Genomic DNA, 24,916 nt, shown 5'->3' on the forward strand with positions numbered 1-24,916 from the left:
AAAGGATATTGATATGTAACATACAACAACTCCATCCATTGACCTTTGATTCAAATCTATGGTGTAACGTTTGACATTTCTAGATTGTTTGAAGAATTGTTCATTTGTAAGTTCACTTGCAATGTCATCCAAATATCATTCATACATTTTATTTAAAGGAATGATTTATTTATTCAAGAATACATTGAGACATTTTGGATGTGAGCTGACTCATCTCACATGAGATGTGAGACTATCAGCATCAAATGCTAATCAAGAATAACAATTCAAGGGTCAATGTAGTGTCAATGTAAAAGTATGCATTTTTTTTATCACAGCTTGTGCTTTGGAGTGTTGACAGCTTGGAGTCACGTTGGCATGGTTGCAAATAAAATGTATTTTGAAATGGTCTATAATTGAGTGGTTTTATAGTATATTGTGATATGTTGCTATCCTTGGTATCAAGTGGTTCTACGTGGCCTACTCAAACCTAAACCTCCCCTTGTATCTTAACCATCACTTACATCTTGACTCCATGTCTTATTTGAGACAAGCAACACATGGTAGATCTACACGTCCCTGTGGAACAAAGTAAAATTTACACATTTTAGAAGAATGAATAATAGAGTGAATAACTTGACGAGGTGTGTTTTTTTTATAGGTTTAATACATTCCATTCAATGTCCTGTTCACCAGCAACTGCGTGTTTTTCACTATGGGAGCATACACTGAGTATACAAATATTAAGAACATCTGCTCTTTCTATGACATTGACTGACCAGCTGAATCCAGGGGAAAGCTATGATCCCTTATTGATGTCACTTGTTAAATCCACTTCAATCAGAGTCGATGAAGGGGAGGGGACAGGTTAAAGAAGGATATTTAAGCCTTGAGACATGGATTGTGTATGTGTGTCATTCAGATTCAGAGGGTGAATGGTCAAGACACAAAATGTAAGTTCCATTGAATGAGGTATGGTAGTAGGTGCCATGCACACCGGTTTGTGTCAAGAACTGCAACGCTGCTGTTTTTTTTACACTCAACAATTTCCTGTATCAAGAATGGTCCACCACCCAAAGTATACTCAGCCAATTTGACACAGCTGTGGGAAGCATTGGAGTCAACATGGGTCAGCATCCCTGTGAAACGCTTTGGACACCTTGTAGAGCCCATGCCCCCGACTGTTCTGAGGGCAAAAGGAGGTGGGGGGTTCAAAAAACTGGGCCTAATTTTCTTTGTATTCCTGAAAGTTACTAGTTGGTGGATCTTATTTGGAACAGTCCTAGAAAAGAACCGTCCACCAATAGGAGCGCCAGGCAAGGTTAATAAAGTGAACCTGGGCCAGAGATAACGGAGAAGGTAGGAGATAGGAATCCCATTAGACAATGAATGAATGACCGTATAATCCACCCAGTAGATTTGACTAATCGCGTTGGTGTCATGCTGCGTCACGCTGTTGCTAAATTAATCTTCGCGCTATCTCTTGAAGTCACTAAACCGGACTATTTTCCTCGAAAGTACGTTATGTCACGATTCCAAAGCTCTACGATATTACAGACAACACAGCAGTTAACTTACATCTCAGAAAATATGTGTAACGTTATACTTGTTGTTCACGAAATTCATGCGAATGTTGGGTTTTTGATTTAGCGCCCAATTCACTCACTGAATGAGTTTCCTTGCCCCAAAGTAGCCCAAAATGCACCGCGCGGCCCATTGACGATGCATGGGCAACGTACATCGTGACCGTAATACGATTTTAATTGAGTTTCCCATCTCAGTTGAAGTATATCTACATGGGCCAGTTCAAGAACGGTGTGATTATGGTGACCCAAATGGAGATTGTATATGGTGTGTGAAATGATCACACCCATATTGATCCACACCTCGCCACACCCACCAAACCTGAGAAACCTTATCTCAAAAGCTTTTGAACAACAGTTCGCACCGTTTTTGGAAACGTGTCGTTCAGTACCATAGTTTATATGTCCAGTAAGTACAATTCGCCACGCAACGTAGCAAACGTTGAATCGAACTGAACAAACCTCCTGTGGAAGTAAATATCGGATGACGACTAAGGTCACGTGTGATTGTTTCTGCAGGAAATTGACAGTGTCGGTCTTCAAAATGGAAATGATTAGCCAGCGACATTTTCACACATTGAAGAAGTTTCTCACCTGATTTACACTATGCCTACTTTTTGAACTACGATATCAAATAACCAAAACAAACGTTAGCTAACTTGCTAGGGCAACGTGCTGTCAGCAACGCTAGCTAGCTAACACAACGTTACGTTAGCTAGCTAGCCAGCCAGCAACATTTCTCTGCTAGCTAGCCGGTTTGGACCACAGTTATATTTACAGGTTTTGACATACACGGTCAAAATGGAGCTGTTTCAAGCCAAAGACCATTACATTCTCCAGAGTGCCGATCATGCTCTATGGTGTAGCCGAATAGATGGGACCATGAATGTCAGACCTGGTAAGCAAAATACGTTTGTCAATTATATATATATATTTTATTTTGATAGCTAACGTACATCATCTAACGTTAGCTATCTCTTGGACAGCAGAGCCATTGTAATTATATAATTTAAGTTACAATGTCAAGAATTGACATGAGAATTTCATCTTGGCTTGTTGTCTTTGTTATCCAAGTTAACACTGCTATACACGTTTACAATGACAGCTCTGTAGGAAGCTGTGGATCGGACAGCGCACCGTACTTAAATTCCAGTGTGTTTCATTCCATTTTTTTTATTGTAGTGTAATTGTCTAGCTATCTAGACAATTCTCTTAACTGTCAAGCTATTACATCTTTATTATTGCCCTACTTTAATGAGGAGTGCTGCCCCGTTGACCTGATATTCGGAATAACCAGACACAGTGACGCTGATGTTGTGCAGAGCTAAGACGCTCGAGGGCGACAGTAAAAATGATTTAGCAGCAGGGGTTCCATTCAAATCAAATCTAGCCATGATTCGGAAAACAGATTATAATGTCAATGTTCCGTATGCTTTGTTTTTTTAAATGTCTTTAAATAGTGAAGTATTGAACAAAACAGCTGTTAGGGTTCATAATTCTTCCCTCCATCCATTCTTCGTTTCACATAAGATTTATTTAACAGATTCCTGTGGCTACATGGTTAACCATTCATTTCCTGAAATACCACTTAAGCATCAGGTCCAGTGGTTCCTTATTTCCTTATGCTGGATTCCACATAATCAGACTAGTTAGCTGCTCACTGCTACACACTAAACTACCTTGCTGGACTTGATCTGCTCCAGGCTGGCCTGCACCCCAGGGTCTTGTCAAAACACCTCTTCTCTGTGCCGAGTTAAGCCGGGAAAATTCGGAGCAAAGCCTACAGCTGAGCCTGTGAAGCTTGCCTTTCTGTAGTAACAAAAAGGCAGTTGGGAGAGGGAGTAGCCATTGTGTATTGATGTGAATGAGTACCCTGTGGGCTGGCTGAAGTCACATGGGTGTGTAGCCAGCCTGAACAGGTTTGGGTTGCACCGCTCTTCCATTATTTAATTGGAAAAGAGTTTATACTCCTCATTGGACCTGTTGACACGAGCACTGCCAGGAATTTCCACAATACACTTCTGAACATCTATGGTTGAGTTTTGCCCTAATGTACTGTAGCGTGTCTGTATCATGGACAAACAGAGAGAGGTATGTAGGGGCAGCCCTTATTTTCCACCGCCCTACCCGGGCTCCAATGCTGAGGCCGGTACACAGAGTTCTTTGGCTCCATGGAACAGGAAGAGTTATTGTCTGAGCTGCCTAGATGTTCTTCACTCTCCACCCTCTTTGTCGCCCATTCATGACTTAACTCCTCAAGGGTGTGTCAAGCAGTTGAAGTCTAGTGTTCTGTTATAAACGGTTTTAATCAGCAGCATCAGTCAGTTTTTTTGTAGGCTAGCTGTGATGTAGTCATGCCTCAGTGCATCATGTTACTACACAATTTTTTTTAAAGAATGGAAACTCACACTAGCTAGGTTTCCATCCGAGGCCTGTGATCCTCTATGACCTGGTTTTCATACCCCTGTTTCGGAGGTAAAGAAATTGTCATGTATTCTGCCAGTGTATTCTCTACATCATTTGTACTATTCTACCCAATTGATAACACGTGTCTTTTTGAGCTCTGAGAAGAATCTCTTGATGCATTAAATACTTCTGAACTTGGCTGCAGTAGTAGCTAGCTACTGAGTGCATACCGGTGATGCTCCATGATTCCTAACAGTACAAACAGAAACCCTCAGTCCAAGCCTAGCATGGAAGGTGCAGGAAATTGTTCACAGCCATGTGTGGAATGTAAATATTATTAGGCCGCAATCCATCAACTATCTTCAAACAGCTTCATTGCTCTTAGTGTGTAGAGCTATTTATTTTAGAAAATGTTTTTACCTTGTGTCCACTCCACAAGTCTTTATTTTCTCTGATTGTCTCTTCTCTTTATTATTTCAGCAACAGACCTGCTGTTAGCTTGGAACCCAACGTGTTTAGGCCTGGTTGAGGGTCTCGTCGGGAAAATACAACTTCATATAGGTAAGTGAAATGGTGTGGGCCTTGTGCTACAAGTACCAACATTTGACACAACTGGATCATTTGAGATGTGATTTGACATGTACGCATGCTTTTAAATGTTACGCTGTGTGGCCCCTTGCACAATGTGGCCACAACTGTACCTTTATTCTCTGAAACCATGCCTTCTGTTCTTATTAGCTTGCGCTGTTTATTTTATAGCTTTCAAACCTCATCAGCGGTCCTCATATATACGACACAAATCACCCCCTAACAAGCCCTAGAATGTAGCCCTAGGCTAGCCCTGGGGCTTGGCTACAGGCAAGTATGAGTAATGTTTGTGCGGTAGATGCTTTTGGGGCGACTCATCATGAGAACACCCAGGATTACTGGATCCTTCTATTGCCTTAATGAGGTTTTGGATTAATTGTAGGAAGAGCCTCAGTCCTCAGAAATGCCAAGTATTTTCTTATGTTGTTTATGCAGTCTTTATTTATGCTCACAAAGGTGTGCTAAATGATTTGAGGAAAAGGACTGAGTTCTTGCAGATTATCTTAAATAAATGTCAGTTTGACTTGATCATGCTTAAAGCAGTCGGTGTTGGAAGTTCTTTTTTTCCCTCACCTTTATTTAACCAGGTAGGCCAGTTGAGAACAAGTTCTCATTTACAACTGCGACCTGGCCAAGATAATGCATAAAAAGGCAAAGCAAATGTATTCGAAAGCCTACATAATACATAGGTTTTTAGAAGAGAACAGCATGCAAATACTTCTGATTCTAACGAATCGTGCATTTTCATGGGTGAAATTTCAGTTCGCTTAGCCAGCTGCTGCGTTTCACCACCACATGAGACCACAGACTGAGAGACTGTGGGAGAGAGAAAACCAGCCGATGTAGTCACACCTATCGGAATGTGTGGAATTCTGTGCCTGTGATGACATATCCTTTACCCCTTTCTGTTGGCAGATCTTCCTCTGGGTCTCATACTGATCCGTCAGAAGGTGCTGGTTGGCCAGATGCCAGGTGACCACAAAGTCTACAAGATCACCAAGATAGCTGTCATTCCTCTGTCTGAGGAAGAGCCTCTGGATCTGGAGCTGGAGGTGAGAGACTGTGATGAGGCCTGTTTAATCTGGGAGCTTTATGGATTTCTGAGCACTCAAGTAATGTTGGGCCTTTTTAAGCAGTTTACACACACAGCAGTTACATTACAATAGCACATCAGTGGCTACTTTAGTCTCCTTTTTAAATCTAGGCTACAGTCATGAGATGTAATGAAAACCATCGCTGTCATCTAGGCTAGCTTTAGTTGTTTTACATTTTATGATTGCATTTCAATGTTTCCAGTAAAATATCTCGATTGCCCTGTTTTGATTGATACCTTGAGTTACTACCAATGAATCACTTTTTAAGATGGATATCACAATAGTGTTATTTTGATCTCGGAGGAATCAGGATTTTGCTTAGATGCCAGTCTTACAGGTGAGCCATGATGATGATGATACATATACGGATACAGATGATGAGGAAGTAAGTGAAACATTTCCAGATAACGGGATGTGTTGGATAATCGTTTCTCTGGTATGTTTTTAGAACATAGCCCTACATACTGTCCATACCACAGAATGGTTATTCCATCCCGTCTAGGATAGGAATTCAGTAGCCCTGTGAAGTTGTGTTTAGAGAGAGTTTTATGAACCACTAGTTTTGGATGTTGTTGACTGTTTGTTTTTTTGGTAGCTTTGAATTGATTTAATTAGCTAGAAAAGTCATTGAGAGACCCAATTAACCCACAGATACCATACCTATTAGCTGTCATTCAACCTATTAGACTTGTCCACAAGTATATTCCCGATTGTCTATCATTCCTTCTACATACATTTACATATATTTGGAATACTTTCATCATGCACTCAATTATATGGAAGATTAATATCAGAATGCTTTGGTATGCTCAATTAGCCTAATCTGAACTGAATGAATGGTAATGCCTTCAAATGGGTTAAAAGTGAGTGTATTTCCCAGAGTTCATATTTAAATTCCTGTCACGTATCGTTACAGCGGAAGATGACGCTGGTATCTTAACAATGTACAATTTCATAGAAAGTGGGATAGAAAGTCTGTGTTTTTCTTTCAGCTTTGTAAGAAGCATCACTTTGGGATCGACAAACCAGAGAAGCTTGCACAGTCTCCAGATGAGTCGAAGTTCCTGATGAAAACTCTGAGTCAGATCAAGTCCAATGTTGGGGCTCCCACAAAGAAAAAGGTAAAATAATGTATAGTACTGTGCTCAGATATCCCATGTGTTAACATCTTCCATACCTGTTGTACATTTTGGAATTGGTACATTTGCTGTTTTTACACTAGTCAATTTCTTTGTCAATTGGACAGTATACAATTATTATTATTATTTATTTCATTTAAATTTTTTCCTTTTCCTTTCCATTTTTTTTTTTTTTTTACAATTTAATACCATCCCTGTCCATGCCCACCACCCAGTATTCCCCTGCCTTTCAGGTCAAGGAAAACAAAGAAAAGGAGCGTCTCGAGAGGCGGCTGCTCGATGAGCTGTACAAGATATTCATGGACTCAGATTCCTTCTACTACAGCATGACCTATGACCTCACCAACACTGTGCAGCGGCAGGGAGACACAGAAAAGTCAAACTTGCCCCTATGGAACCAGGTTAGGGATATTACTATACTTTGAGGACACATTTACTAAAATGCTGCATTAAATTGGGTTGCCAGTTTGAGATGCCTGGTTAAAATACTACTAATACAGTAGTATTTTACCACATATATTTTCAGTAGTTTAACTGGGCTTCGACAAGTCAAATGAAGTAATTATGCTCGACTGATAATAGTTATTTTCCTCTTCAAGGTGGATGACAGATTCTTCTGGAACAAACACATGGTCCAGGAGCTCATTGATCTGCAGGTCGGATGAATTTCAAGACTGTTTTTGACAGGAATGGATTGACTAGATATTAATTTGTCAATGTTCAGGTATAAGAGTGCTGATGGTCATAGTGCACTAGTTTGGCAGCGTTACTTCTGCAGAACCCTATTTGAACAATAGGGAAATGTTTTGACAAGGAAACGCTTAGTGGCAGCTATTTTTGGAGTGATTGAAATCTATGTTAAATATATACTGAACTACTGAATTCCCTCTTTATACATCTACATTTGGCATCACTGTAGAGTTTGTAACTTTTTTTGTTTTGCAGGTTCCAGAGGTAGACTTCTGGGTGACACCCATCATCCAGGGCTTTGTGCAGGTGGAGGAGCTGGTGGTGAACTACAACGAGAGCCCAGATGAGGAGAAGAACAGCCCCGACACGCCGCTCCAGGAGCTCACCTGCGTGGACGACATCCACCCGCGCTTCACCGTGGCCCTCATCTCCCGCCGCAGTCGCCACCGTGCAGGTACAGTACAGAGGTCGAAGGTCATGGCCAAATTGCTAGGTTCTAATTGCAACACTTTGATAAGCAAATGTTTAAATTTTTCTTAAATAGAACTTTAATAACTTGATGAACAATAAACAATATTTTCTCTTCAACTTACTTAAAATGTCAGAAAACAACATTACATTCTCACATAACTTAGCCAGTTAAGCTCATTGGAGGGGGGAATGAATGATCCTAGTTTTCTCCCCCCCCCCCCCCCAAAGGGATGCGGTACAAACGCAGAGGGGTGGACACAGACGGCCACGTGGCTAACTTTGTGGAGACCGAGCAGCTGATCCACGTGCACAACCACTCGCTGTCCTTTGTGCAGAGCCGCGGCTCGGTGCCCGTCTTCTGGAGCCAAGCAGGCTACCGCTACAACCCCAGGCCCCGGCTGGAGAAAGGTCAGCGGGATATTTCCAATCCAAAAGAAGGCCTGGGGAATAATGGGTGTGTTCGTTTTAAGCACGCCCTGTCCCCCTGTGTGGGTGGAGTTTTCTTTTTTAGAGCTAATGGAATGGTCTTAAATGTGCTAACTCCGCCCGTCCAGGACACTGGGCAAGCTAAAACGAAAGCACGTGACCCCCGTCATTGTATACTTTCCCCATTTTTATAATCATCACTACTTGAGTTTGTGCAATTTCCAGATTTTTTTTTTTTTAGATTGTCTGTATGACAGGGATTGTTTTCCTTACTTCCTTTCCTTGTTTTCCTGATTTGTCAGGAGAGAAGGAGACCATTCCTTACTTTGCTGCGCACTTTGACGAACAGCTCAACCTTTACAAGAAGCAGGTGAGAAGCATATGCCAGATAACATTGGCATTACTTTCATTCTTTAGAGTCTAAGACGTTGGGGGAGGAGGGGGGTGCTAAACTGACATATGGAATTGTTTTAAGATGGTTATACTTTGTATCGTTTAGCTATTTGATTTTGAGTTTTAGAACCCCTTTAAGTATAAAAAAAAAAATCATAAACAAGGTTTTGAAGTGTCAGATATTTACCCTCTTTTTTTGGGTAGGCACAAAATGGCCTTCATACTGCCATTTTTTATTTTTTTTTAACCGTACCGGTTACCTTCAGACGAGTCCCGTGATACTTGTCGGGGTGAGAGTCTCCCCTTTCCATAGAGGGATCATAATAGTTTGTAGGTCAAACCATTCGGACGTTTATATGAGAAGACCAATTTTCGGGATGTCTCATGGTCTGACAAACACCGCTCTCTAGCTCTACCATCCTTTCACCGCAGATGCAGAAGTGCGACACTGGCGGATGCGGTGGATTGAAAAAAACGATATATCTAGCTTCAACTAACGGATTTGGATGGGGATTTTTTTGTTGTTATGTCACTTAGGTTGGTGCATCAATCGACTCTAGGGGGTTAATATCAATACCAAAGTTAGAGTTTTCATTGAACTTAGACGTATCTAAATCAAGTCTTATCGTTACAGTAAAGTTGATGGAATTTTACAACTGTTTTCCCTTGTTTTGACAGGTCATCATTAACTTAGTGGATCAAAGTGGGCGGGAGAAGATTATTGGCGACGCATATCTCAAACAAGTCCTTCTATACAACAATCCTAACCTGACATATGTCTCTTTTGACTTCCATGAGCACTGGTAAGAAAATTGCTGCACAGAAACAATCTTGACGGCACAGATCATTTAATCGAATAAGTCAATCTAAATGAGGAAAGAATAACTTAAACTACAATTCTTGTTATTTATTATGGTATGCACTTCCCCTGTATATATTTAATTGGTCTTCTTCTGTCTCATCAGTCGAGGTATGAAGTTTGAAAACGTGCAAACGCTGACAGATGCCATCTCCGACATTATTGCAGACATGAGATGGGGGTGGTAAGTGTGTGAGTGTATGTCATCCCAAACCCCAACAGACAATTTTTGAATGCAAGTAAAAATCCTCAACTAATCAGTAATTGATAGCGCATGTGGCTCCATATCCCCATGCAATGCATCAGTGTATGCTCCTCTGTCAGGGTCGACCAGGCAGGAGTCATCTGCCACCAGGAGGGCATTTTCCGGGTGAACTGCATGGACTGTCTGGACAGGACCAATGTAGTCCAGGCTTCCATCGCTCGTGCTGTAATGGAGGCACAGGTGAGAAATCTCCCCACTTTGAACACACGTCGACTTAAAGCTGAGGATGTCATAGCATTGCATTTCCCAGTGCTCTAATACAGATTTGAACTAAAGTCTCTGGGTTAGACACATGGTATACATATCAGATGAAATATTAAGGTGAAAGACCAAATGTTAAAAAATATATATATATACTTTTGAGTGGAAGTGCAGATGGTTAACTGTATGTCTCTGCGTCCCTCAGCTGAAGAAACTGGGTGTGATGCCCCCTGAGCAGCCTCTGCCCCTCAAGTGCTATAGGATCTACCAGGTCATGTGGGCCAACAACGGCGACACCATAAGTAGACAGTACGCCGGCACGGCCGCCCTCAAGGTAACATAATTTGCATGTGTGTTTAAGGTAATATTAGATTTGCGTCTTATAACAGTATACTGTCTTGGTTCTCCACAGAAGGCCTTCGCTGCCTGGGTAAATGTATCGAGTAATAAAACATATTTGCCCAGTCTTGTTTAACTACCAATTATATGAGGCCTCTGCAATTTGCATGGAGAAATGTACACTACCGTTCAAAAGTTTGGGGTCACATAGAAATGTTCTTGTTTTTGAAATATATATATTTTTAATTGTCCATTAAAATAACATAAAATTGATCAGAAATACAGTGTAGACATTGTTAATGTTGTAAATGACTATTGTAGCTGGAAACAGCAGATTTTTTCAAATGGAATATCTAAATAGGCGTACGGAGGCCCATTATCAGCAACCATCACTCTCTGTGTTCCAAAGACACGTTGTGTTAACTAATCCAAGTTTATCATTTTAAAAGGCTAATTTATCATTAGAAAACCGTTTTGCAATTATGTTAGCACAGCTGAAAACTTGTTCTGATTTAAAGAAGCAATAAAACTGGCCTTTAGACTAGTTGAGTATCTGGAGCATCAGTATTTGTGGGTTCGATTACAGGCTCAAAATGGCCTTTCTTCTGAAACTCGTCAGTCTATTCTTGTTCTGAGAAATGAAGGCTATTCCATGCGTGAAATTGCCAAGAAACTGAAGATCTCGTACAATGCTGTGTACTACTCCCTTCACAGAACAGCGCAAAACTGTCTCTAACCAGAATAGAAAGAGGAGTGGGAGGCCCTGGTGCACAACTGAGCACGCTGAGCACACTGAGTACACGGCATTGTACGAGCTCTGTACGAGCTTTGTTTACAGACAGATCATTTAACTTATAATTCACTGTATCACAATTCCAGTGAGTCAGAAGTTTACATACACTAAGTTGATTGTGCCTTTAAACAGCTAGGAAAATTCCAGAAAATTGTCATGGCTTTAGAAGCTTCTGATGGGCTAATTAACATAATTTGGGTCAATTGGAGGTGTACCTGTGGATATATTTCAAGGCCTACCTTCGAACTCAGTGCCTCTTTGCTTGACATCATGGGAACATCAAAAGAAATCAGCCAAGACCTCAGAAAAACAATTGTAGACTTGTAGAATTGTAGGTTCTTCCTTGGGAGCAATTTCCAAATGCCTGAAGGTACCACATTCATCTGTACAAACAATAGTACGCAAGTATAAACACCATGGGACCACGCAGCCATCATACCGCTCAGGAAGGAGACGCATTCTGTCTCCTAGAGATGAACGTACTTTGGTGCGAAAAGTGCAAATCAATCCCAGAACAACAGCAAAGGACCTTATGAAGATGCTGGAGGAAACGGGTACAAAAGTATCTATATCCACAGTAAAACGAGTCCTATATCGACATAACCTGGAAGGCCGGTCAGCAAGGAAGAAGCCACTGCTCCAAAACCGCCATAAAAAAGCCAGACTACGGTTTTCAACTGCACATGGGGACAAAGATGGTACTTTTTGAAGAAATGTCCACTGGTCTGATGAAACAAAAATAGAACTGTTTGGCCATAATGACCATCGTTATGTTTGGAGGAAAAAGGGGGAGGCTTGCAAGCCGAAGAACAACATCCCAACCGTGAAGCACAGGGGTGGCAGCATCATGTTGTGGGGGTGCTTTGCTGCAGGAGGGACTGATGCACTTCACAAACTAGATGGCATCATGAGGGAGGAAAATTATGTGGATATATTGAAGCAACATCTCAAGACATCAGTCAGGAAGTTCAAGCTTGGTCGCAAATGGGTTAACCAAATGGACAATGACCCCAAGCATACTTCCAAAGTTGTGGCAAATGGCTTAAAGACAACAAAGTCAAGGTATTGGAGTGGCCATCACAAAGCCCTGACCTACCCACAAATTTTCTATGGGATTGAGAACTGAAAAAGCGTGTGCGAGCAAGGAGTCCTACAAACCTGACTCAGTTGCACCCGCTCTGTCAGGAGGAATGGGCCAGAATTCACCCAACTTATTGTGGGAAGCTTGTGGAAGGCTACCCGAAACGTTAAAACAATTTGAAGGCAATGCTTCCAAATATTAATTAAGTGTATGTAAACTTCTGACCCACTGGGACTGTGATGAAAAATAAAAGCTGAAATAAATCATTCTCTCTACTATTATTCTGACATTTTCACATTCTTAAAATAAAGTGGTGATCCTAACTGACCTAAGACAGGGAATTTTTATTAGGTTTAAATGTCAGGAATTGTGAAACTGAGTTAAAATGTGTTTGGCTAAGGTGTATGTAAACTTCCGACTTCAACTGTAGACCCAGAACTTAATCGAGCATCTGTTCTGTTTGTTTTAGAGACTCATTTCTCTATTTGAAAAAGTGCCCATCACACAATTTGTTTGATTTTAAATGTAACCTTTTATTTTTTGAAGATAATTTGGGCTACGTACTTCATTTTTCTGTTTTAATAAAATACATAATTTGAAGAACAAAAGTAATTGTGTCAATTCATATCTTACAGTAAAATACTTTAATTTCAAGAGAAGACAAGTTAAAGGTATGATGTTCTCTTACTTAGAAAATAGTACTGATCATATAGGCCTAGACTATATCCCAAAAAAAGAAAAAAAAAATATATATATTCTGGAATTGATTGTGAACACAATACTCCAACAAACTAAATGTTCAAAAAAAAATTGTATTTAACCTTTATTTAACTAGGCAGGTCAGTTAAGAACACATTCTTATTTACAATGACGGCCTACCCCGGCCAAACCCGGACAACGCTGGGCCAATTGTGCGCCGCCCTATGGGACTCCCAATCACAGCCGGATGTTTCTGCCTGGATTCGACCCAGGGACTGTAGTGACTCCTCTTGCACTGAGATGCAGTGCCTTAGACCACTGCGCCACTCGAGAGCCCAATAAAGTGTTCAATAATTTAACTGTGTATTTCGGATGGAATCAAGGCATTAGGATGTACCCAAAGCCACCAAAATATGGCTTGTTCGGCCATAAAAATCATAGCTGGGGGATCCTGGCTGGCTTGTTTTTCTATTTGGCTGGTTGCTCCATATACTTGTGGAAAACACTGCTGATAAAGGCTGTTCTTAAGGGAGTAAACCGTTTTTTTTAAAGGCAGTCGCATGAAAGGCTAGTTGTATTGGTTTAACTTAAGTCTAGTGCAGTCAATTTGGTTTTACCTGTGTTTTGTATCATATTGTACAACAGCTGATGAAACTAAGACTGTAAAAGTGTGACTTTTCGATCAGTGTTATTTTCTTGATAGTTGCTGGTTGAAAATAAATAACATCTACATGGGACTTTCTAATTAGCCCGTTTGATTGGGCGGAATGTCTCTGCTTGCGTGGGGACATCAACCAGGCTGGGAATTGGTTAATAGACCAATAGTAAAGAGTTCCAAACCTCTCTGCCAATAACTGCTCTTTTTTTTGTTTGGCCTTTCCCACTCAGACCACTCCCAGACAGTCCTAACAATTCTTGCTTGAGAAAATAATGTTTTTGCAAAAAAAAAACATTTTCGCCCATTTATGGAAAACTAGTACAAATATTGATACCTAGAAATGGTTTTATATTGATATAAATATGGCTGCATTGGGCTTTAAGACAATTGTTGTGCAGACTGAAAAGCGGAAAAATTAACAATGTTTACTCGACACAGCCCTAAGCCAGGAAGAGTATAAAAGGGATCAGACGGTGACTCTGTAATATCTTGCTTGTTTTTTAACATGCTCTGTCTGTAATCCATTATGAAGGGAGATTTCACCAGAACGGGGGAGAGAAAACTGGCCGGGGTGATGAAAGATGGCGTGAACTCAGCCAACCGTTACTATCTGAACCGCTTCAGGGACGCATACAGACAAGCAGTCATTGGTAAGGAAATACCTGTAATACTTTACTTTAAAGCCTGCGGTTATAATGCGTTGGGATTCGTTCTAAGACATGAATATGTATGAGCCTCTTAGGTCTTTTTATCATTTCATAATGATCCTGACTAAATATCAATAGCCAGTTAAATCAGTAAAAAATATAAAACATGGACAGACATAACATATTATGATCCTTATTATAAGACATTATAGGTTCATATATGATTATAACAAGTTAAAATGCATTATACCGGCAGGCTGTAAGTACAGTAAAGTGTTATCAAAATGGATTCCACCCTCAGTCTCAAAACAATGACTCAGTCCTAATCAGTTTAGTCTTCGAAGTGTGACTCAACCGTCCTCGTTCTTCAACCTCTTCTCTTTCCAGATCTGATGATGGGGCATCCTGTGACGGAGGACCTATACTCCATCTTCAGTAAGGAGAAGGAGCATGAGGAGAAGGAGCAGGAGAGCCAGAGAGTAACCCAGGAGCAGGTCAGCCTCCTGCTGCAGACCTACATGCAGCTGCTGCTGCCCGACGATGAGAAGTTCCATGGGGGCTGGGCCCTTATCGACTGTGACATGAGGTTAGTGGTGGAACCGTCTACAAATCAAAACTCTAACCTTTAACACTGAAATCCTTTCGAAGAGTTTGCTCTCATAGTTTGTTCTCCCAACACTTTGTTAGCTAGCTCAATTCAGTTCAACTTTATTTATCCCCTCAGGGGTAATTAAGACACCCTTCAAAATCAACACCTTGAAAGTGTTTATTCCTCAATAAATTGTTAATGTGGAGAGCAAATGTTTCTCCTCATCAGCCTTATAGATGCAACCAGCAAGGATGTGGATGTTCTCCTGCTGCTATCCAACAGTGCATATTACGTTGCCTAGTAAGTGCCTGGATTTATTACAGACAGTAGTAAAGAGTCAATTACATGTATTTTAGCTGTTCCTTATATAATTCTGTTTATTTGCTTTTGTTTTTACAGTTATGATGAGGAAGCTGACAAAGTCAATCAGTACCAACGCCTCAACTTGGAGGGTTTGGAAAAGATTGAAATAGGTGAATGTTTCTAGAGGAATATAACTCCACCAAGTGAAAATTCCAAAATGTAGACCGGGACCGAGTCCTTCACAGCTTCATGATTTATTTTACACTGTAAAGCTACTAAGCACACACTATAGACATGGTTTTCATTATTATACACAAATTCTGAATGATGCAACTACTTTTTCATTTTTTTCATTTTCTTTTTACCACAAACATCTTAGTTACTCATGAATAAAGCTCACAACATGTCCTATGTGTTCTTTTGTAGGCCCAGAACCCACTCTGTTCGGGAAGCCCAAATTCTGCTGTATGCGTCTACACTATAATAATGGGGAGACAAGTGGTTATTTTCACACACTAAGGGCCCTCACAAGGAATCCTGAGGACGATGGTAAAGGTATGGGAAGATTACTTATTTTGTTAAACTGTCAGCATAAAACTAGTCGACCGTGAATAAAACCTGGTAGATTGGAAGCACACTGCCCGTATATCTCAAAAATAACCTGAAATCCTTGACCTGACAGCCTTTGTGGGAATTATTCATTTTTATTTCAGACACGTTGCAGTGCATAGCAGAGATGCTTCGCCTAACTAAGCAAGCCATGGGACTTGACCTGCAGGTGGTTGAAAAGAAACTGGAGAGGTGAGTTGGAATACATTATCACTCTCTCTAGATCTTCAGAATATTCTTCTCTTGCAGTTCAGTATGTCTATACTATCCTTTTTACGCAGGCTTTCCAAAAATAAATCTCATTGACATGGATGTGCATGATAACAAGCCCTGGCTAAAATACTACGACAGTATATTTTTTATTTAACATTTATTTAAATAAAATTATTTTTTAGGCAGGGCTTCTGTTTATCATGCATGTCAATTAGATTATGAGATATATATATTTTTAAACCATTTGTTTCAGGAGGCACAGTAAACCTCACGAGGACATCATGGGCATCCAGGGCAGACACCCAGACCAGGTCCTGGGCAGCTCTGGTCTGGCTCAGGGCAAGAGCTTCCTCCTCAACAAGTTCTCCTCCCTCAACCAGAGGGTGAAGAAGTCCAACGTCAACATGGGCTCCTTCAAGGGGAGGCTGGGCAACACCTTCTCCACCAAGCCGGACGTGAAGGTGAACTTTCTGAAACCCACCATGGGGGTCACCCTCTGGAAGTCTGATAGCAGCTTGGAGAAATCAGACTCGGCCAACATCGGCCCGGCTCGGAAGGACCTCTGTGACAACCACTCTGAGATGTCATCAGACTCGGACTCCTACAACTCGGACGAACAACTGCGCTCCAGCTCCTTGGAGAATGTGGACTACGTGCTGCCCAGCTGCGGCATCGTGGCGTCGGCTCCACGACTAGGCAGTCGAGGCAGCGTGGAGCTCAACATCCGGGTCACTGGCTGCGACAGTAACAGTAAGCAGGAGGCTCCGGCTCTAGCCAGTCCTGAAGACCAGTCCCCCGGGGTTACCTCGGAGGCTGAGGAGGCCATCCTGATAGACTTTGGAACTCCCATTGACGCCTATTGCCACCAATTCATCCAAGACGCGCAGACCAAACCTGTGGAGGTGTTTGGGGAGCAGGTGGTTTGTAGCCTCCCCACACAGAACCCAGACGTCCCTCCACATGCTAAAGGCCCCCTGGCCCCAGACAAACACCCAGGTTCAGATCAGCAGGAGGAGGAGCTGCAGCTCCCTCCCAGACCGTCCCAGCTAGATGTTGCCACCGGCCCCAATCTCCTGACCGTCCAGAAGCCCATCTCTGCAGCTTCCGGCAGCTCCCAGAGGAGCCTGGGCTCTCACATGGAGGGCAGCCTGGGCCCCTCACCCGCCGACAGCAACGGCATTCGCGTGGTCTCCCCCTTTGCCAAGATCAAGAGCTCCATGGTGCAGGTGGCCAGCCTGACCCAAGCTGGACTCACCCAAGGCATCAACTTTGCTGTGGCAAAGGTGCAGAAGAGCCCAGAGCCAGAAATGGCCACTCTCAACGAGACCCAAGAGAACGAGCTGAAGGCAATGTTTACACAGTGCCAGACCAGGATCATACAGATCTAGCACTTCCCCAAGTTGTAGCCTCTAAGCAGGTTTTTGTACAGTTTCTATGTGACTTCCAGTACAGTAGCATAAGCTGACTCAGCTAAGAACCCCCACTCTTCAATTTCCTCTATAGTTGACATGACCATGTTTACAGCCAGTGTTGTGTAGTGTGTATATAATACTCCAGCTCTATATGACAGCGTCCTTAATCCCGTTTCATTTCCTTTCAATAGATTTTCCATATATATTTGCATGTCGGGCTATTGGTAATAACTAAGGCAGGTAATATCCAGTGCATGTTGAGAGACAAGCTCTGAATATATCACTTTGGTGATCCCATATGTGCAGTGCACCAATTGGTATTTGTGATATAGGCCTAGTTTATAGCTCTGTTACCAAAAGAAGTACAAGTTTTTGACCAAATTTCCCAAATTTCAAAGGGCAGCTCAATGTTAGATAGTCCCCTAATAAGAAAACAAACTCCTAGTAGAATCAGTGTTGCCGAGTTTTTCCCTACCTATATTGGAAATGTACCAAGGTAGGATTTAATCAAGGTACAAGAGCTCCGGTAAGAGTATACTGTTTTGATATGTAAATATTGTACTGTATGTACAGTGCTTATCATACATATTTATCCCTCTTGGATTTCTTCACATTTTGTTACACAAGTGGGATTAAAATGGATTTAATTGTAATTTTTTTTTGTCAACGATCTACACAAAATACTTTGTCAAAAGATTTTCATTGAGATTAATGTAAAATATAACACTAATATATCTTGATTCGATAAGTACTCACCCTACAGCTGTGTCTTGGTTAAGTCTCTAAGAGCTTTTCACACCTGGATTGTGCAATATTTGTCAATTTTTTATTATTTTCAAAAATCTTCAAATTTCGCTATAGTTTTTCAAGCAGATTGAAATCAAACTGTAACTTGGCCACTCAGGAACATTCATTGTCTTCTTGGTAAGCAACTCATGTAGATTTGGCCTTGTGTTGTGATTGTTCTGCTGAAAGGTGAATTCCTCTCCCAGTGTCTGGTGTAAAGAAGACTGAACCAGGTTTTCCTCTAGGATTTCGCATGTGCTGAGCTCTATCCCGTTTATTTTTATCCTGAAAAACTCCGCCTTTGCCGATGTCAAGTATACCCATACCATGATGCAGCCACCACCATGCTTGAAAATAAAGAGGCAGTTACAGTGATGTGTTGTTGGATTTGCCCCAAACATAAGGCTTTGCATTTAGGTCAAAAAGTGTATTCCTTTGCTGTGTGTGTTTTTTTGCAGTATTACTTTAGTGCCTTATTGCTTACAGGATGTATGTTTTGGAATATTTGTATTATTCTTTTCAGTCATTTAGGTCATTATTGTGAAGTCACTACAATGTTATTAATCCACCAGTTTTCTCACATCACAACAATTCTGAAGCTGTTTTAAAATCACCAATGGCACCATGGTGACATCCCTGAGCAGTTTCCTTCCTGTCCTGCAGCTCAGTTCAGAAGGATGACTGTATCTGTTATGTGTCTGGGTGGTTTAATGCATCAGTATTAACTTAACCATGCTTAAAGATATATTCAATGTCTGATTTGTTATTGTTACCCATGTACCAATCACTGACCTTCTTTATGGAGCTTTCAAAATCTCCCCGTTCTTTTGTAGTTGAATCTGTGCTTGAAATCCAATACTTGACTGACAGACCTTGTATGGGGGACAGAGGAAGGGGTAGTCACAAAAAAATCATGACATCCCCTATTATTTCACCCAGTATGTCCATGTAACTTATTGTGATTTGTTAAGCGAAATGTTACTCCTGAACTAATTTAGGCTTGGCTAAACAAAGGGGGTGAATACTTATGCAACAGGTATATTTTAGTTATTACATTTGTATTAATTTGTTTAAAAAAAAAAGTTATTTATTTATTTTCACTTTGACATTATGGAGTATTTTGAATAGGTCAGGGATGGGCATCTCTAGTCCTCGGGGGGGCCGGAGTGCTGCCACGCACTTTTGCCCCATCTCTAGCAAACAAAGCTAATTAAACTAGTTGCATTCCAAACTGAAGATCGTGATTAGTTGATTATTGGAGTCAGGGGTGTTAGCTGGGGGAAAAGTGTGACATCAATCAGGCCCCTGAGGACTGGAGTTTCCCCATCCCTGGTGTACAATCAATGACAAAAAGATCACAATTTAAATATTTTTCAATCCAACTTTGCAACGCAACAAAGTGTGAAGAAATCCAAGGAGGTGAATACTTATATATTTGTTCCCTGTGTAGAACCTTTCTATTGACCAACATATATTGATGGACATAGCACTATAGTAGCAGTCAAAAGTTTGAACACACCTGCTCATTAAAGGGTTTTTCTTTATTTTTTATTATTTTCTACATTGTAGAATAATAGTGAAGATGTCAAAACTATGGAATCATGTAGTAACCAAAAAAGTGTTAAACAAATGAAAATATATTTTAGATTCTTCAAAGTAGCTCTTTGCCTTGATGACAGCTTTGCACACTCTTCACATTCTCCCAACCAGCTTCACATGGAATGCTTTTCCAACAGTCTTGAAGGAGTTCCCACATATGCTGAGTACTTGTTGGCTGCTTTTCCTTCACTCTGTGGTCCAACTCATCCCAAACCATCTCAATTGGGTTGAGGTCAGGTGATTGTGGAGGCCAGGTCATCTGATGCAGCACTCCATCACACTCCTTCTTGATCAAATAGCCCTTAGGCATCCTGGAGGTGTGTTGGGTCACTGTCCAGTTGAAAAACAAATGATAGTCCCACTAAGCGCAAACCAGATGGGATGCTGTGGTAACCATGCTCGTTAAGTGTGCCTTGAATTCTAAATAAGTCAGTGTCACCAGCAAACCAGGTGACTACCTCATGAAGCTGGTTGAGAGAATGCAAAGAGTGTGCAAAAGCTGTCAAAGGCGAAGGGTGCCTATTTGAAGAATCTCATAAAATGTATATATATATTTTTTTTGGTTACTGCATGATTCCATATGTGTTATTTCATAGTTTGTCTTCACTATTATTCTGCAATGTAGAAAATAGTAAAAATAAAGAGAAACCCTTGAATGAGTAGGTGTGTCCAAGCTTTTGACTGGTACTGTATGTCTCTGTACAGTTTGGCTTTTGATCATATTGATGTTAGAGTAAGATGCACTGCTTCTGAACATTTCCTAAGGGTAATGAGCATTTTTACTTGAGAATACCCAATATTCACTTTCAACTGACAAAATAATGTTGGTTTGATTCTGTAAGCATTAGTGGATAGAGAGGACTTAATAAAAATTGTACATAAATGATTGAACCTAATGTCTGAGGGTGCAGTAGGTTTATGAAACCCAAAGTCTGTCTCATGTTTGACACTGTACAGTAGCATATAGAATAATGCAACGTGGCCCGTCCAAACCTTATAAAAACACACTTTTCAAATGCTTTATGCACTCCTGAATCTAAAGCGTAGGCTTTAACAGGAAATTAAAGTGGGAGATTGTGTAGTGGGTATTTATGGCAAATCCACCTTTTTAGAGTTTAGTTTATTCCATCGTGTTGCATCATTTGTTTGATCTTGGTACTGTATATGAGATCCTTTTCAGGGTAACGCCATCTTTATCTTGGGATATTCCATCACCCGGCTTATATGCTTTTAAATGGTGTTGAATACTCAGGACATGAGCTTCGTGTGTGTGTGTGTGTTTGTGTGGCTCATGTTTGTGTAATAATCTTGCATTGCCAGTCCCGTGGGAGACTGAAGATTGTGTAACAATAGATGTGCAGAAAAACATCCCAGGCACCTGCTGCTGGTATTTTTGTGTGCCCTCTGTAGAAATAGAACTATAATATCTGTGATGCAAAACTTTTGGATGGATACAAACTTACATACATATTGAGTGAAATGGAATGGCATTTGACACAGGTACACCGCATAGGCCAGTTTCCTGGACCTAGATTAAGCCTAATACTGGACAAAAAAAGTGTTTATGAAGATGATCCATTTGACGTGCTTTTTTAGTCCGAGAAGGCCCTACAGCAACATTCCTTATATGTAACGACTATGCCCTATATCTAATGATTATGTTATGTGTTTAGTGTATGCCATGTGGGGCGGCAGGTAGCCTAGCGGTTAGAGCGTTGGGCCAGTAACCGAAAGGTTGCTGGATCGAATCCCCGAGCTGACAAGGTAAAAAAAATCAGTCGTTCTGCCCCTGAACAAGGCAGGACGACTGTTCTCCGGTAGGCCATCATTGTAAATAAGAATTTGTTCTTAACTGACTTGCCTAGTTAAATAAAAAGAAATACATGTGACTGTGTTAATAAGGCTTGTGAACCTCATAATATGGGGTGTTGCTGTGAACACATTATGTATGGAAGTAGTACAGAACAGTATCTGGACTCCTGTAACTCCCAGTCAAAGGGGGTGCTCCAGCAGGTCTTTCCAACCCTTTTCCCTGTGGCTTATGGGCCATATAAGATCATCTGGGAACCAGGCAGTGCAGCGCTACTCTCATTTGGTTCATGGTTAGAGTTAGCGCGACCCATTGGAATGTGTTACTGATTCTTAACCAGGGCTCTCCAACCCTGTTCCTGGAGAGCTACCCTCCTGTAGGTTTTTAGCTCCAACCCCAGTTGTAATTAACCTGATACAGCTCAACAGCTAATTATTAGTCAGGTGTGCTAGATTAGGGTTGGAGTGAACCTACAGGATGGTAGCTCTCTAGGAACAGGGTCGGAGAGCCCTGTTTTAAACACTGACGACACCCCCTAAAGCAGGGTTCCCTAAATGGCGGCCCACGGGTGGTTTTATTTGGCCCCCCCCCAAAGTTTTCTGAGCCCAAAAATATTTGTTTGCTCATACCATGTTCTGTGTTGGATATAAAAAAACACCAGGAAATGAGCTTCAAGTGATTTTAATTTGAGAAATCTGTTCCCAAGTATTTCCAAGAATTATAGAGAGACACGTGATCATAAACAAATGTAAGCAAGGTTTGAAATTATTACGTTTTATTCCAATATTATATGTTTGGGCTTCTTGCGGTTAATTTGCAGTCTACAAATGATTTGTAATTATGTTCCGGCCCCCCGACCACCCGCTCAAGAAAACAAATCGGCCCGTGGCTGAATCTAGATGATGATCCCTGCCCTAAAGGAATGAATACTTAGTAAGGACCAGACCCTAACTCATTTCAACCTCTTTATTAAACTCCTCTGGGTGTGGTAGCTTCTACTAGGAGTATCTTCTGTTCTTCCTCAGGCAGGAATATCCCAAGATAAATGGTCACTGTCTCCTTAGAACATTTGTGTTTCTGTACTAATCTGTCATTTCATCTGTTCTTCACAGCATTCAGTGGTGTAGCTTGCTCACCCGCTGTATCCCAGAGTCTGGGATGGTTTGTACATGTTTCTGTGTAACCTAATATAGTGAGACTGTTGTCTGTCCTGGGAATTGTGGGTGCTGACTCCTCAGTCACCAGACCTGCTGATACTGTCTTGCACTGCCAAAGCTTTAATATGATAGCTGCAATGCAATAGGAATATAATATGGCTTTAAGCAGGGCTAAGGGTTGAATTTGTGCTTTTATTGTATTTAGGAATGCATATACTGGACTGGAGCAACTCGGACCTATTGTAAAAATTAAGTTTCTTTAAAGTGTAAACATTCCTTTGAGATGGGGTTTTAGTGTTGGAATTGGGTATTTTTTGGCTAGTCTAGGGGTAAAGTTCAGGAGTTAGGTTAAAGGGTTAGCTAAAAGGGTTAGCGGAAGGATTAGCTAACATGCAAAGTAGCAAGTAGTTTCTAATTAGCTACAATGTTAAAGTTGTCTGTGTTGAGATTTGAGCTCGCAACTTTTGGGTTGCTAGATGTTGGCGTTATACGCCCACCCATCTACCCACCAACCTCCCTGTTTTTTGCCTTAAGTAACCATCTGTCTTATGTAACCATACCAAATGTAACATATCGTACTAAACTGAGAGTCTTGGATCTACGTACAGAAGTGCTAAACTTCACTTACCAGTGTTTCCCAACCCTGGTCCTCGAGTACCCCCAACAGTAAAGTTTCGTTGTAGCCCTTGACAAACACCCCTCATTCAACTCATTGAGGGCTTGATGATTAGTTGACATGTTGAATCAGGTGTGCTTGTCCAGGGTTACAATAAAAATGTGTACTGTTGGGGGTACTCGAGGACCAGGGTTGGGAAACACTGACTTATACCAGACATGCTCCAGTAAGGATCCTGCCTAGGTTTGCAACCCCAATCCTGCCCATAGAAAATTTAGTTACATTTGTGAGTGATGACGCAACACAATTGCACAGCATCTAAGTACATTTTCCTGCATTGTCCCATGTCTGTGGTTGTACTTCCATCTCTTTAAACTGACTTGTCATGTTTTCATGTTGTACTCATTTATTGAATATTAAAATATCCTATTTATTAATATTTCTACTGTTGCAAGTCATTTTTCCTGTTTATGAAAAATATACTGTAGCTACACTGTCTTGAATAATTTCAGTAAATTGAAGGTATTAACTATTTTACATGTCCAACTGTTCTGAATCTGTTTCATGAGTTGAAGCGTGAAAATGTTCACCCAACTGTCGTATTACAGTACCAGTCAAAAGTTTGGACACACCTACTCATTCAAGGGTTTTTCTTTGACTATTTTCTACATTGTAGTAACCAAAAAAGTGTTACACAAATAAAAAATATATTTGGGATTCTTCAAAGTAGCCACCTTTTGCCTTGATAATCGCTTTGCACACTCTTGGCATTTTCTCAACCAGCTTCACTTGGAATAATTTTCCAACAGTCTTGAAGGAGTTCCCACATATGCTGAGCACTTGTTGGCTGCTTTTCCTTCACTCTCATCCCAAACCATCTCAATTGGGTTGAGGCCGGGTGATTGTAAAGGCCAGGTCATCTGATGCAGCACTCCATCACTCTCCTTGGTCAAATAGCTCTTACACGGCCTGGAGGTGTGTTGGGTCATTGTCCTGTTGAAAAACAAATGATAGTCCCACTAAGCGCAAACCAGATGGGATGCTGTGGTAACCATGCTCGTTAAGTGTGCCTTGAATTCTAAATAAGTCAGTGTCACCAGCAAAGCACCCCCACACCACCTCCTCCATGCTTCAGGGTGGGAACCACACATGCGGAGATCATCCGTTCACCTACACTGCGTCTCACAGACACGGCGGTTAGAACCTAAAGACAGATTTCTACCGGTCTAATGTCTATTGCTTGTATTTCTTGGCCCAAACAAGTCTCTTATTGGTGTCCTTTAGTAGTGGTGGTTTCTTGGTGGCAATTTGACCATGAAGTCCCGATTTACAGTCTCCTCTGAACAGTTGATGTTGAGGTGAGTCCGTTAACATTTATTTGGGCTGCAATTTCTGTAGCTGGTAACTCTAATGAACTTATCCTCTGCATCAGAGGTAACTATGGGTTTTCCTTTCCTGTGGCGGTCCTCATGAGACAGTTTAATCACAGCACTTTTTTTGCAACTGCACTT

At 41.2% G+C, this 24,916-nt stretch overlaps 1 protein-coding gene across 1 annotated transcript; it reads left to right on the forward strand.

Moving 5' to 3' along the window:
• The first annotated feature begins 1,726 nt into the window (after positions 1–1,726).
• On the forward strand, positions 1,727–23,844 carry inpp5f (inositol polyphosphate-5-phosphatase F). Its single transcript, XM_071380232.1, has 20 exons — positions 1,727–2,460; positions 4,449–4,529; positions 5,472–5,608; positions 6,643–6,771; positions 7,023–7,190; positions 7,389–7,445; positions 7,735–7,933; positions 8,179–8,358; positions 8,679–8,746; positions 9,448–9,572; positions 9,735–9,812; positions 9,953–10,073; positions 10,300–10,428; positions 14,197–14,314; positions 14,699–14,897; positions 15,129–15,200; positions 15,300–15,373; positions 15,630–15,758; positions 15,917–16,004; positions 16,279–23,844. Exons 1-20 carry the CDS (start codon positions 2,364–2,366, stop codon positions 17,411–17,413), a joined length of 3,384 nt encoding a protein of 1,127 aa, XP_071236333.1. The 5' UTR covers positions 1,727–2,363; the 3' UTR covers positions 17,414–23,844.
• Positions 23,845–24,916: the final 1,072 nt, after the last annotated feature.

Source organism: Salvelinus alpinus, chromosome 32, assembly GCF_045679555.1.
Source record: "Salvelinus alpinus chromosome 32, SLU_Salpinus.1, whole genome shotgun sequence".
NCBI classification, from domain to species: Eukaryota; Metazoa; Chordata; class Actinopteri; order Salmoniformes; family Salmonidae; genus Salvelinus; species Salvelinus alpinus.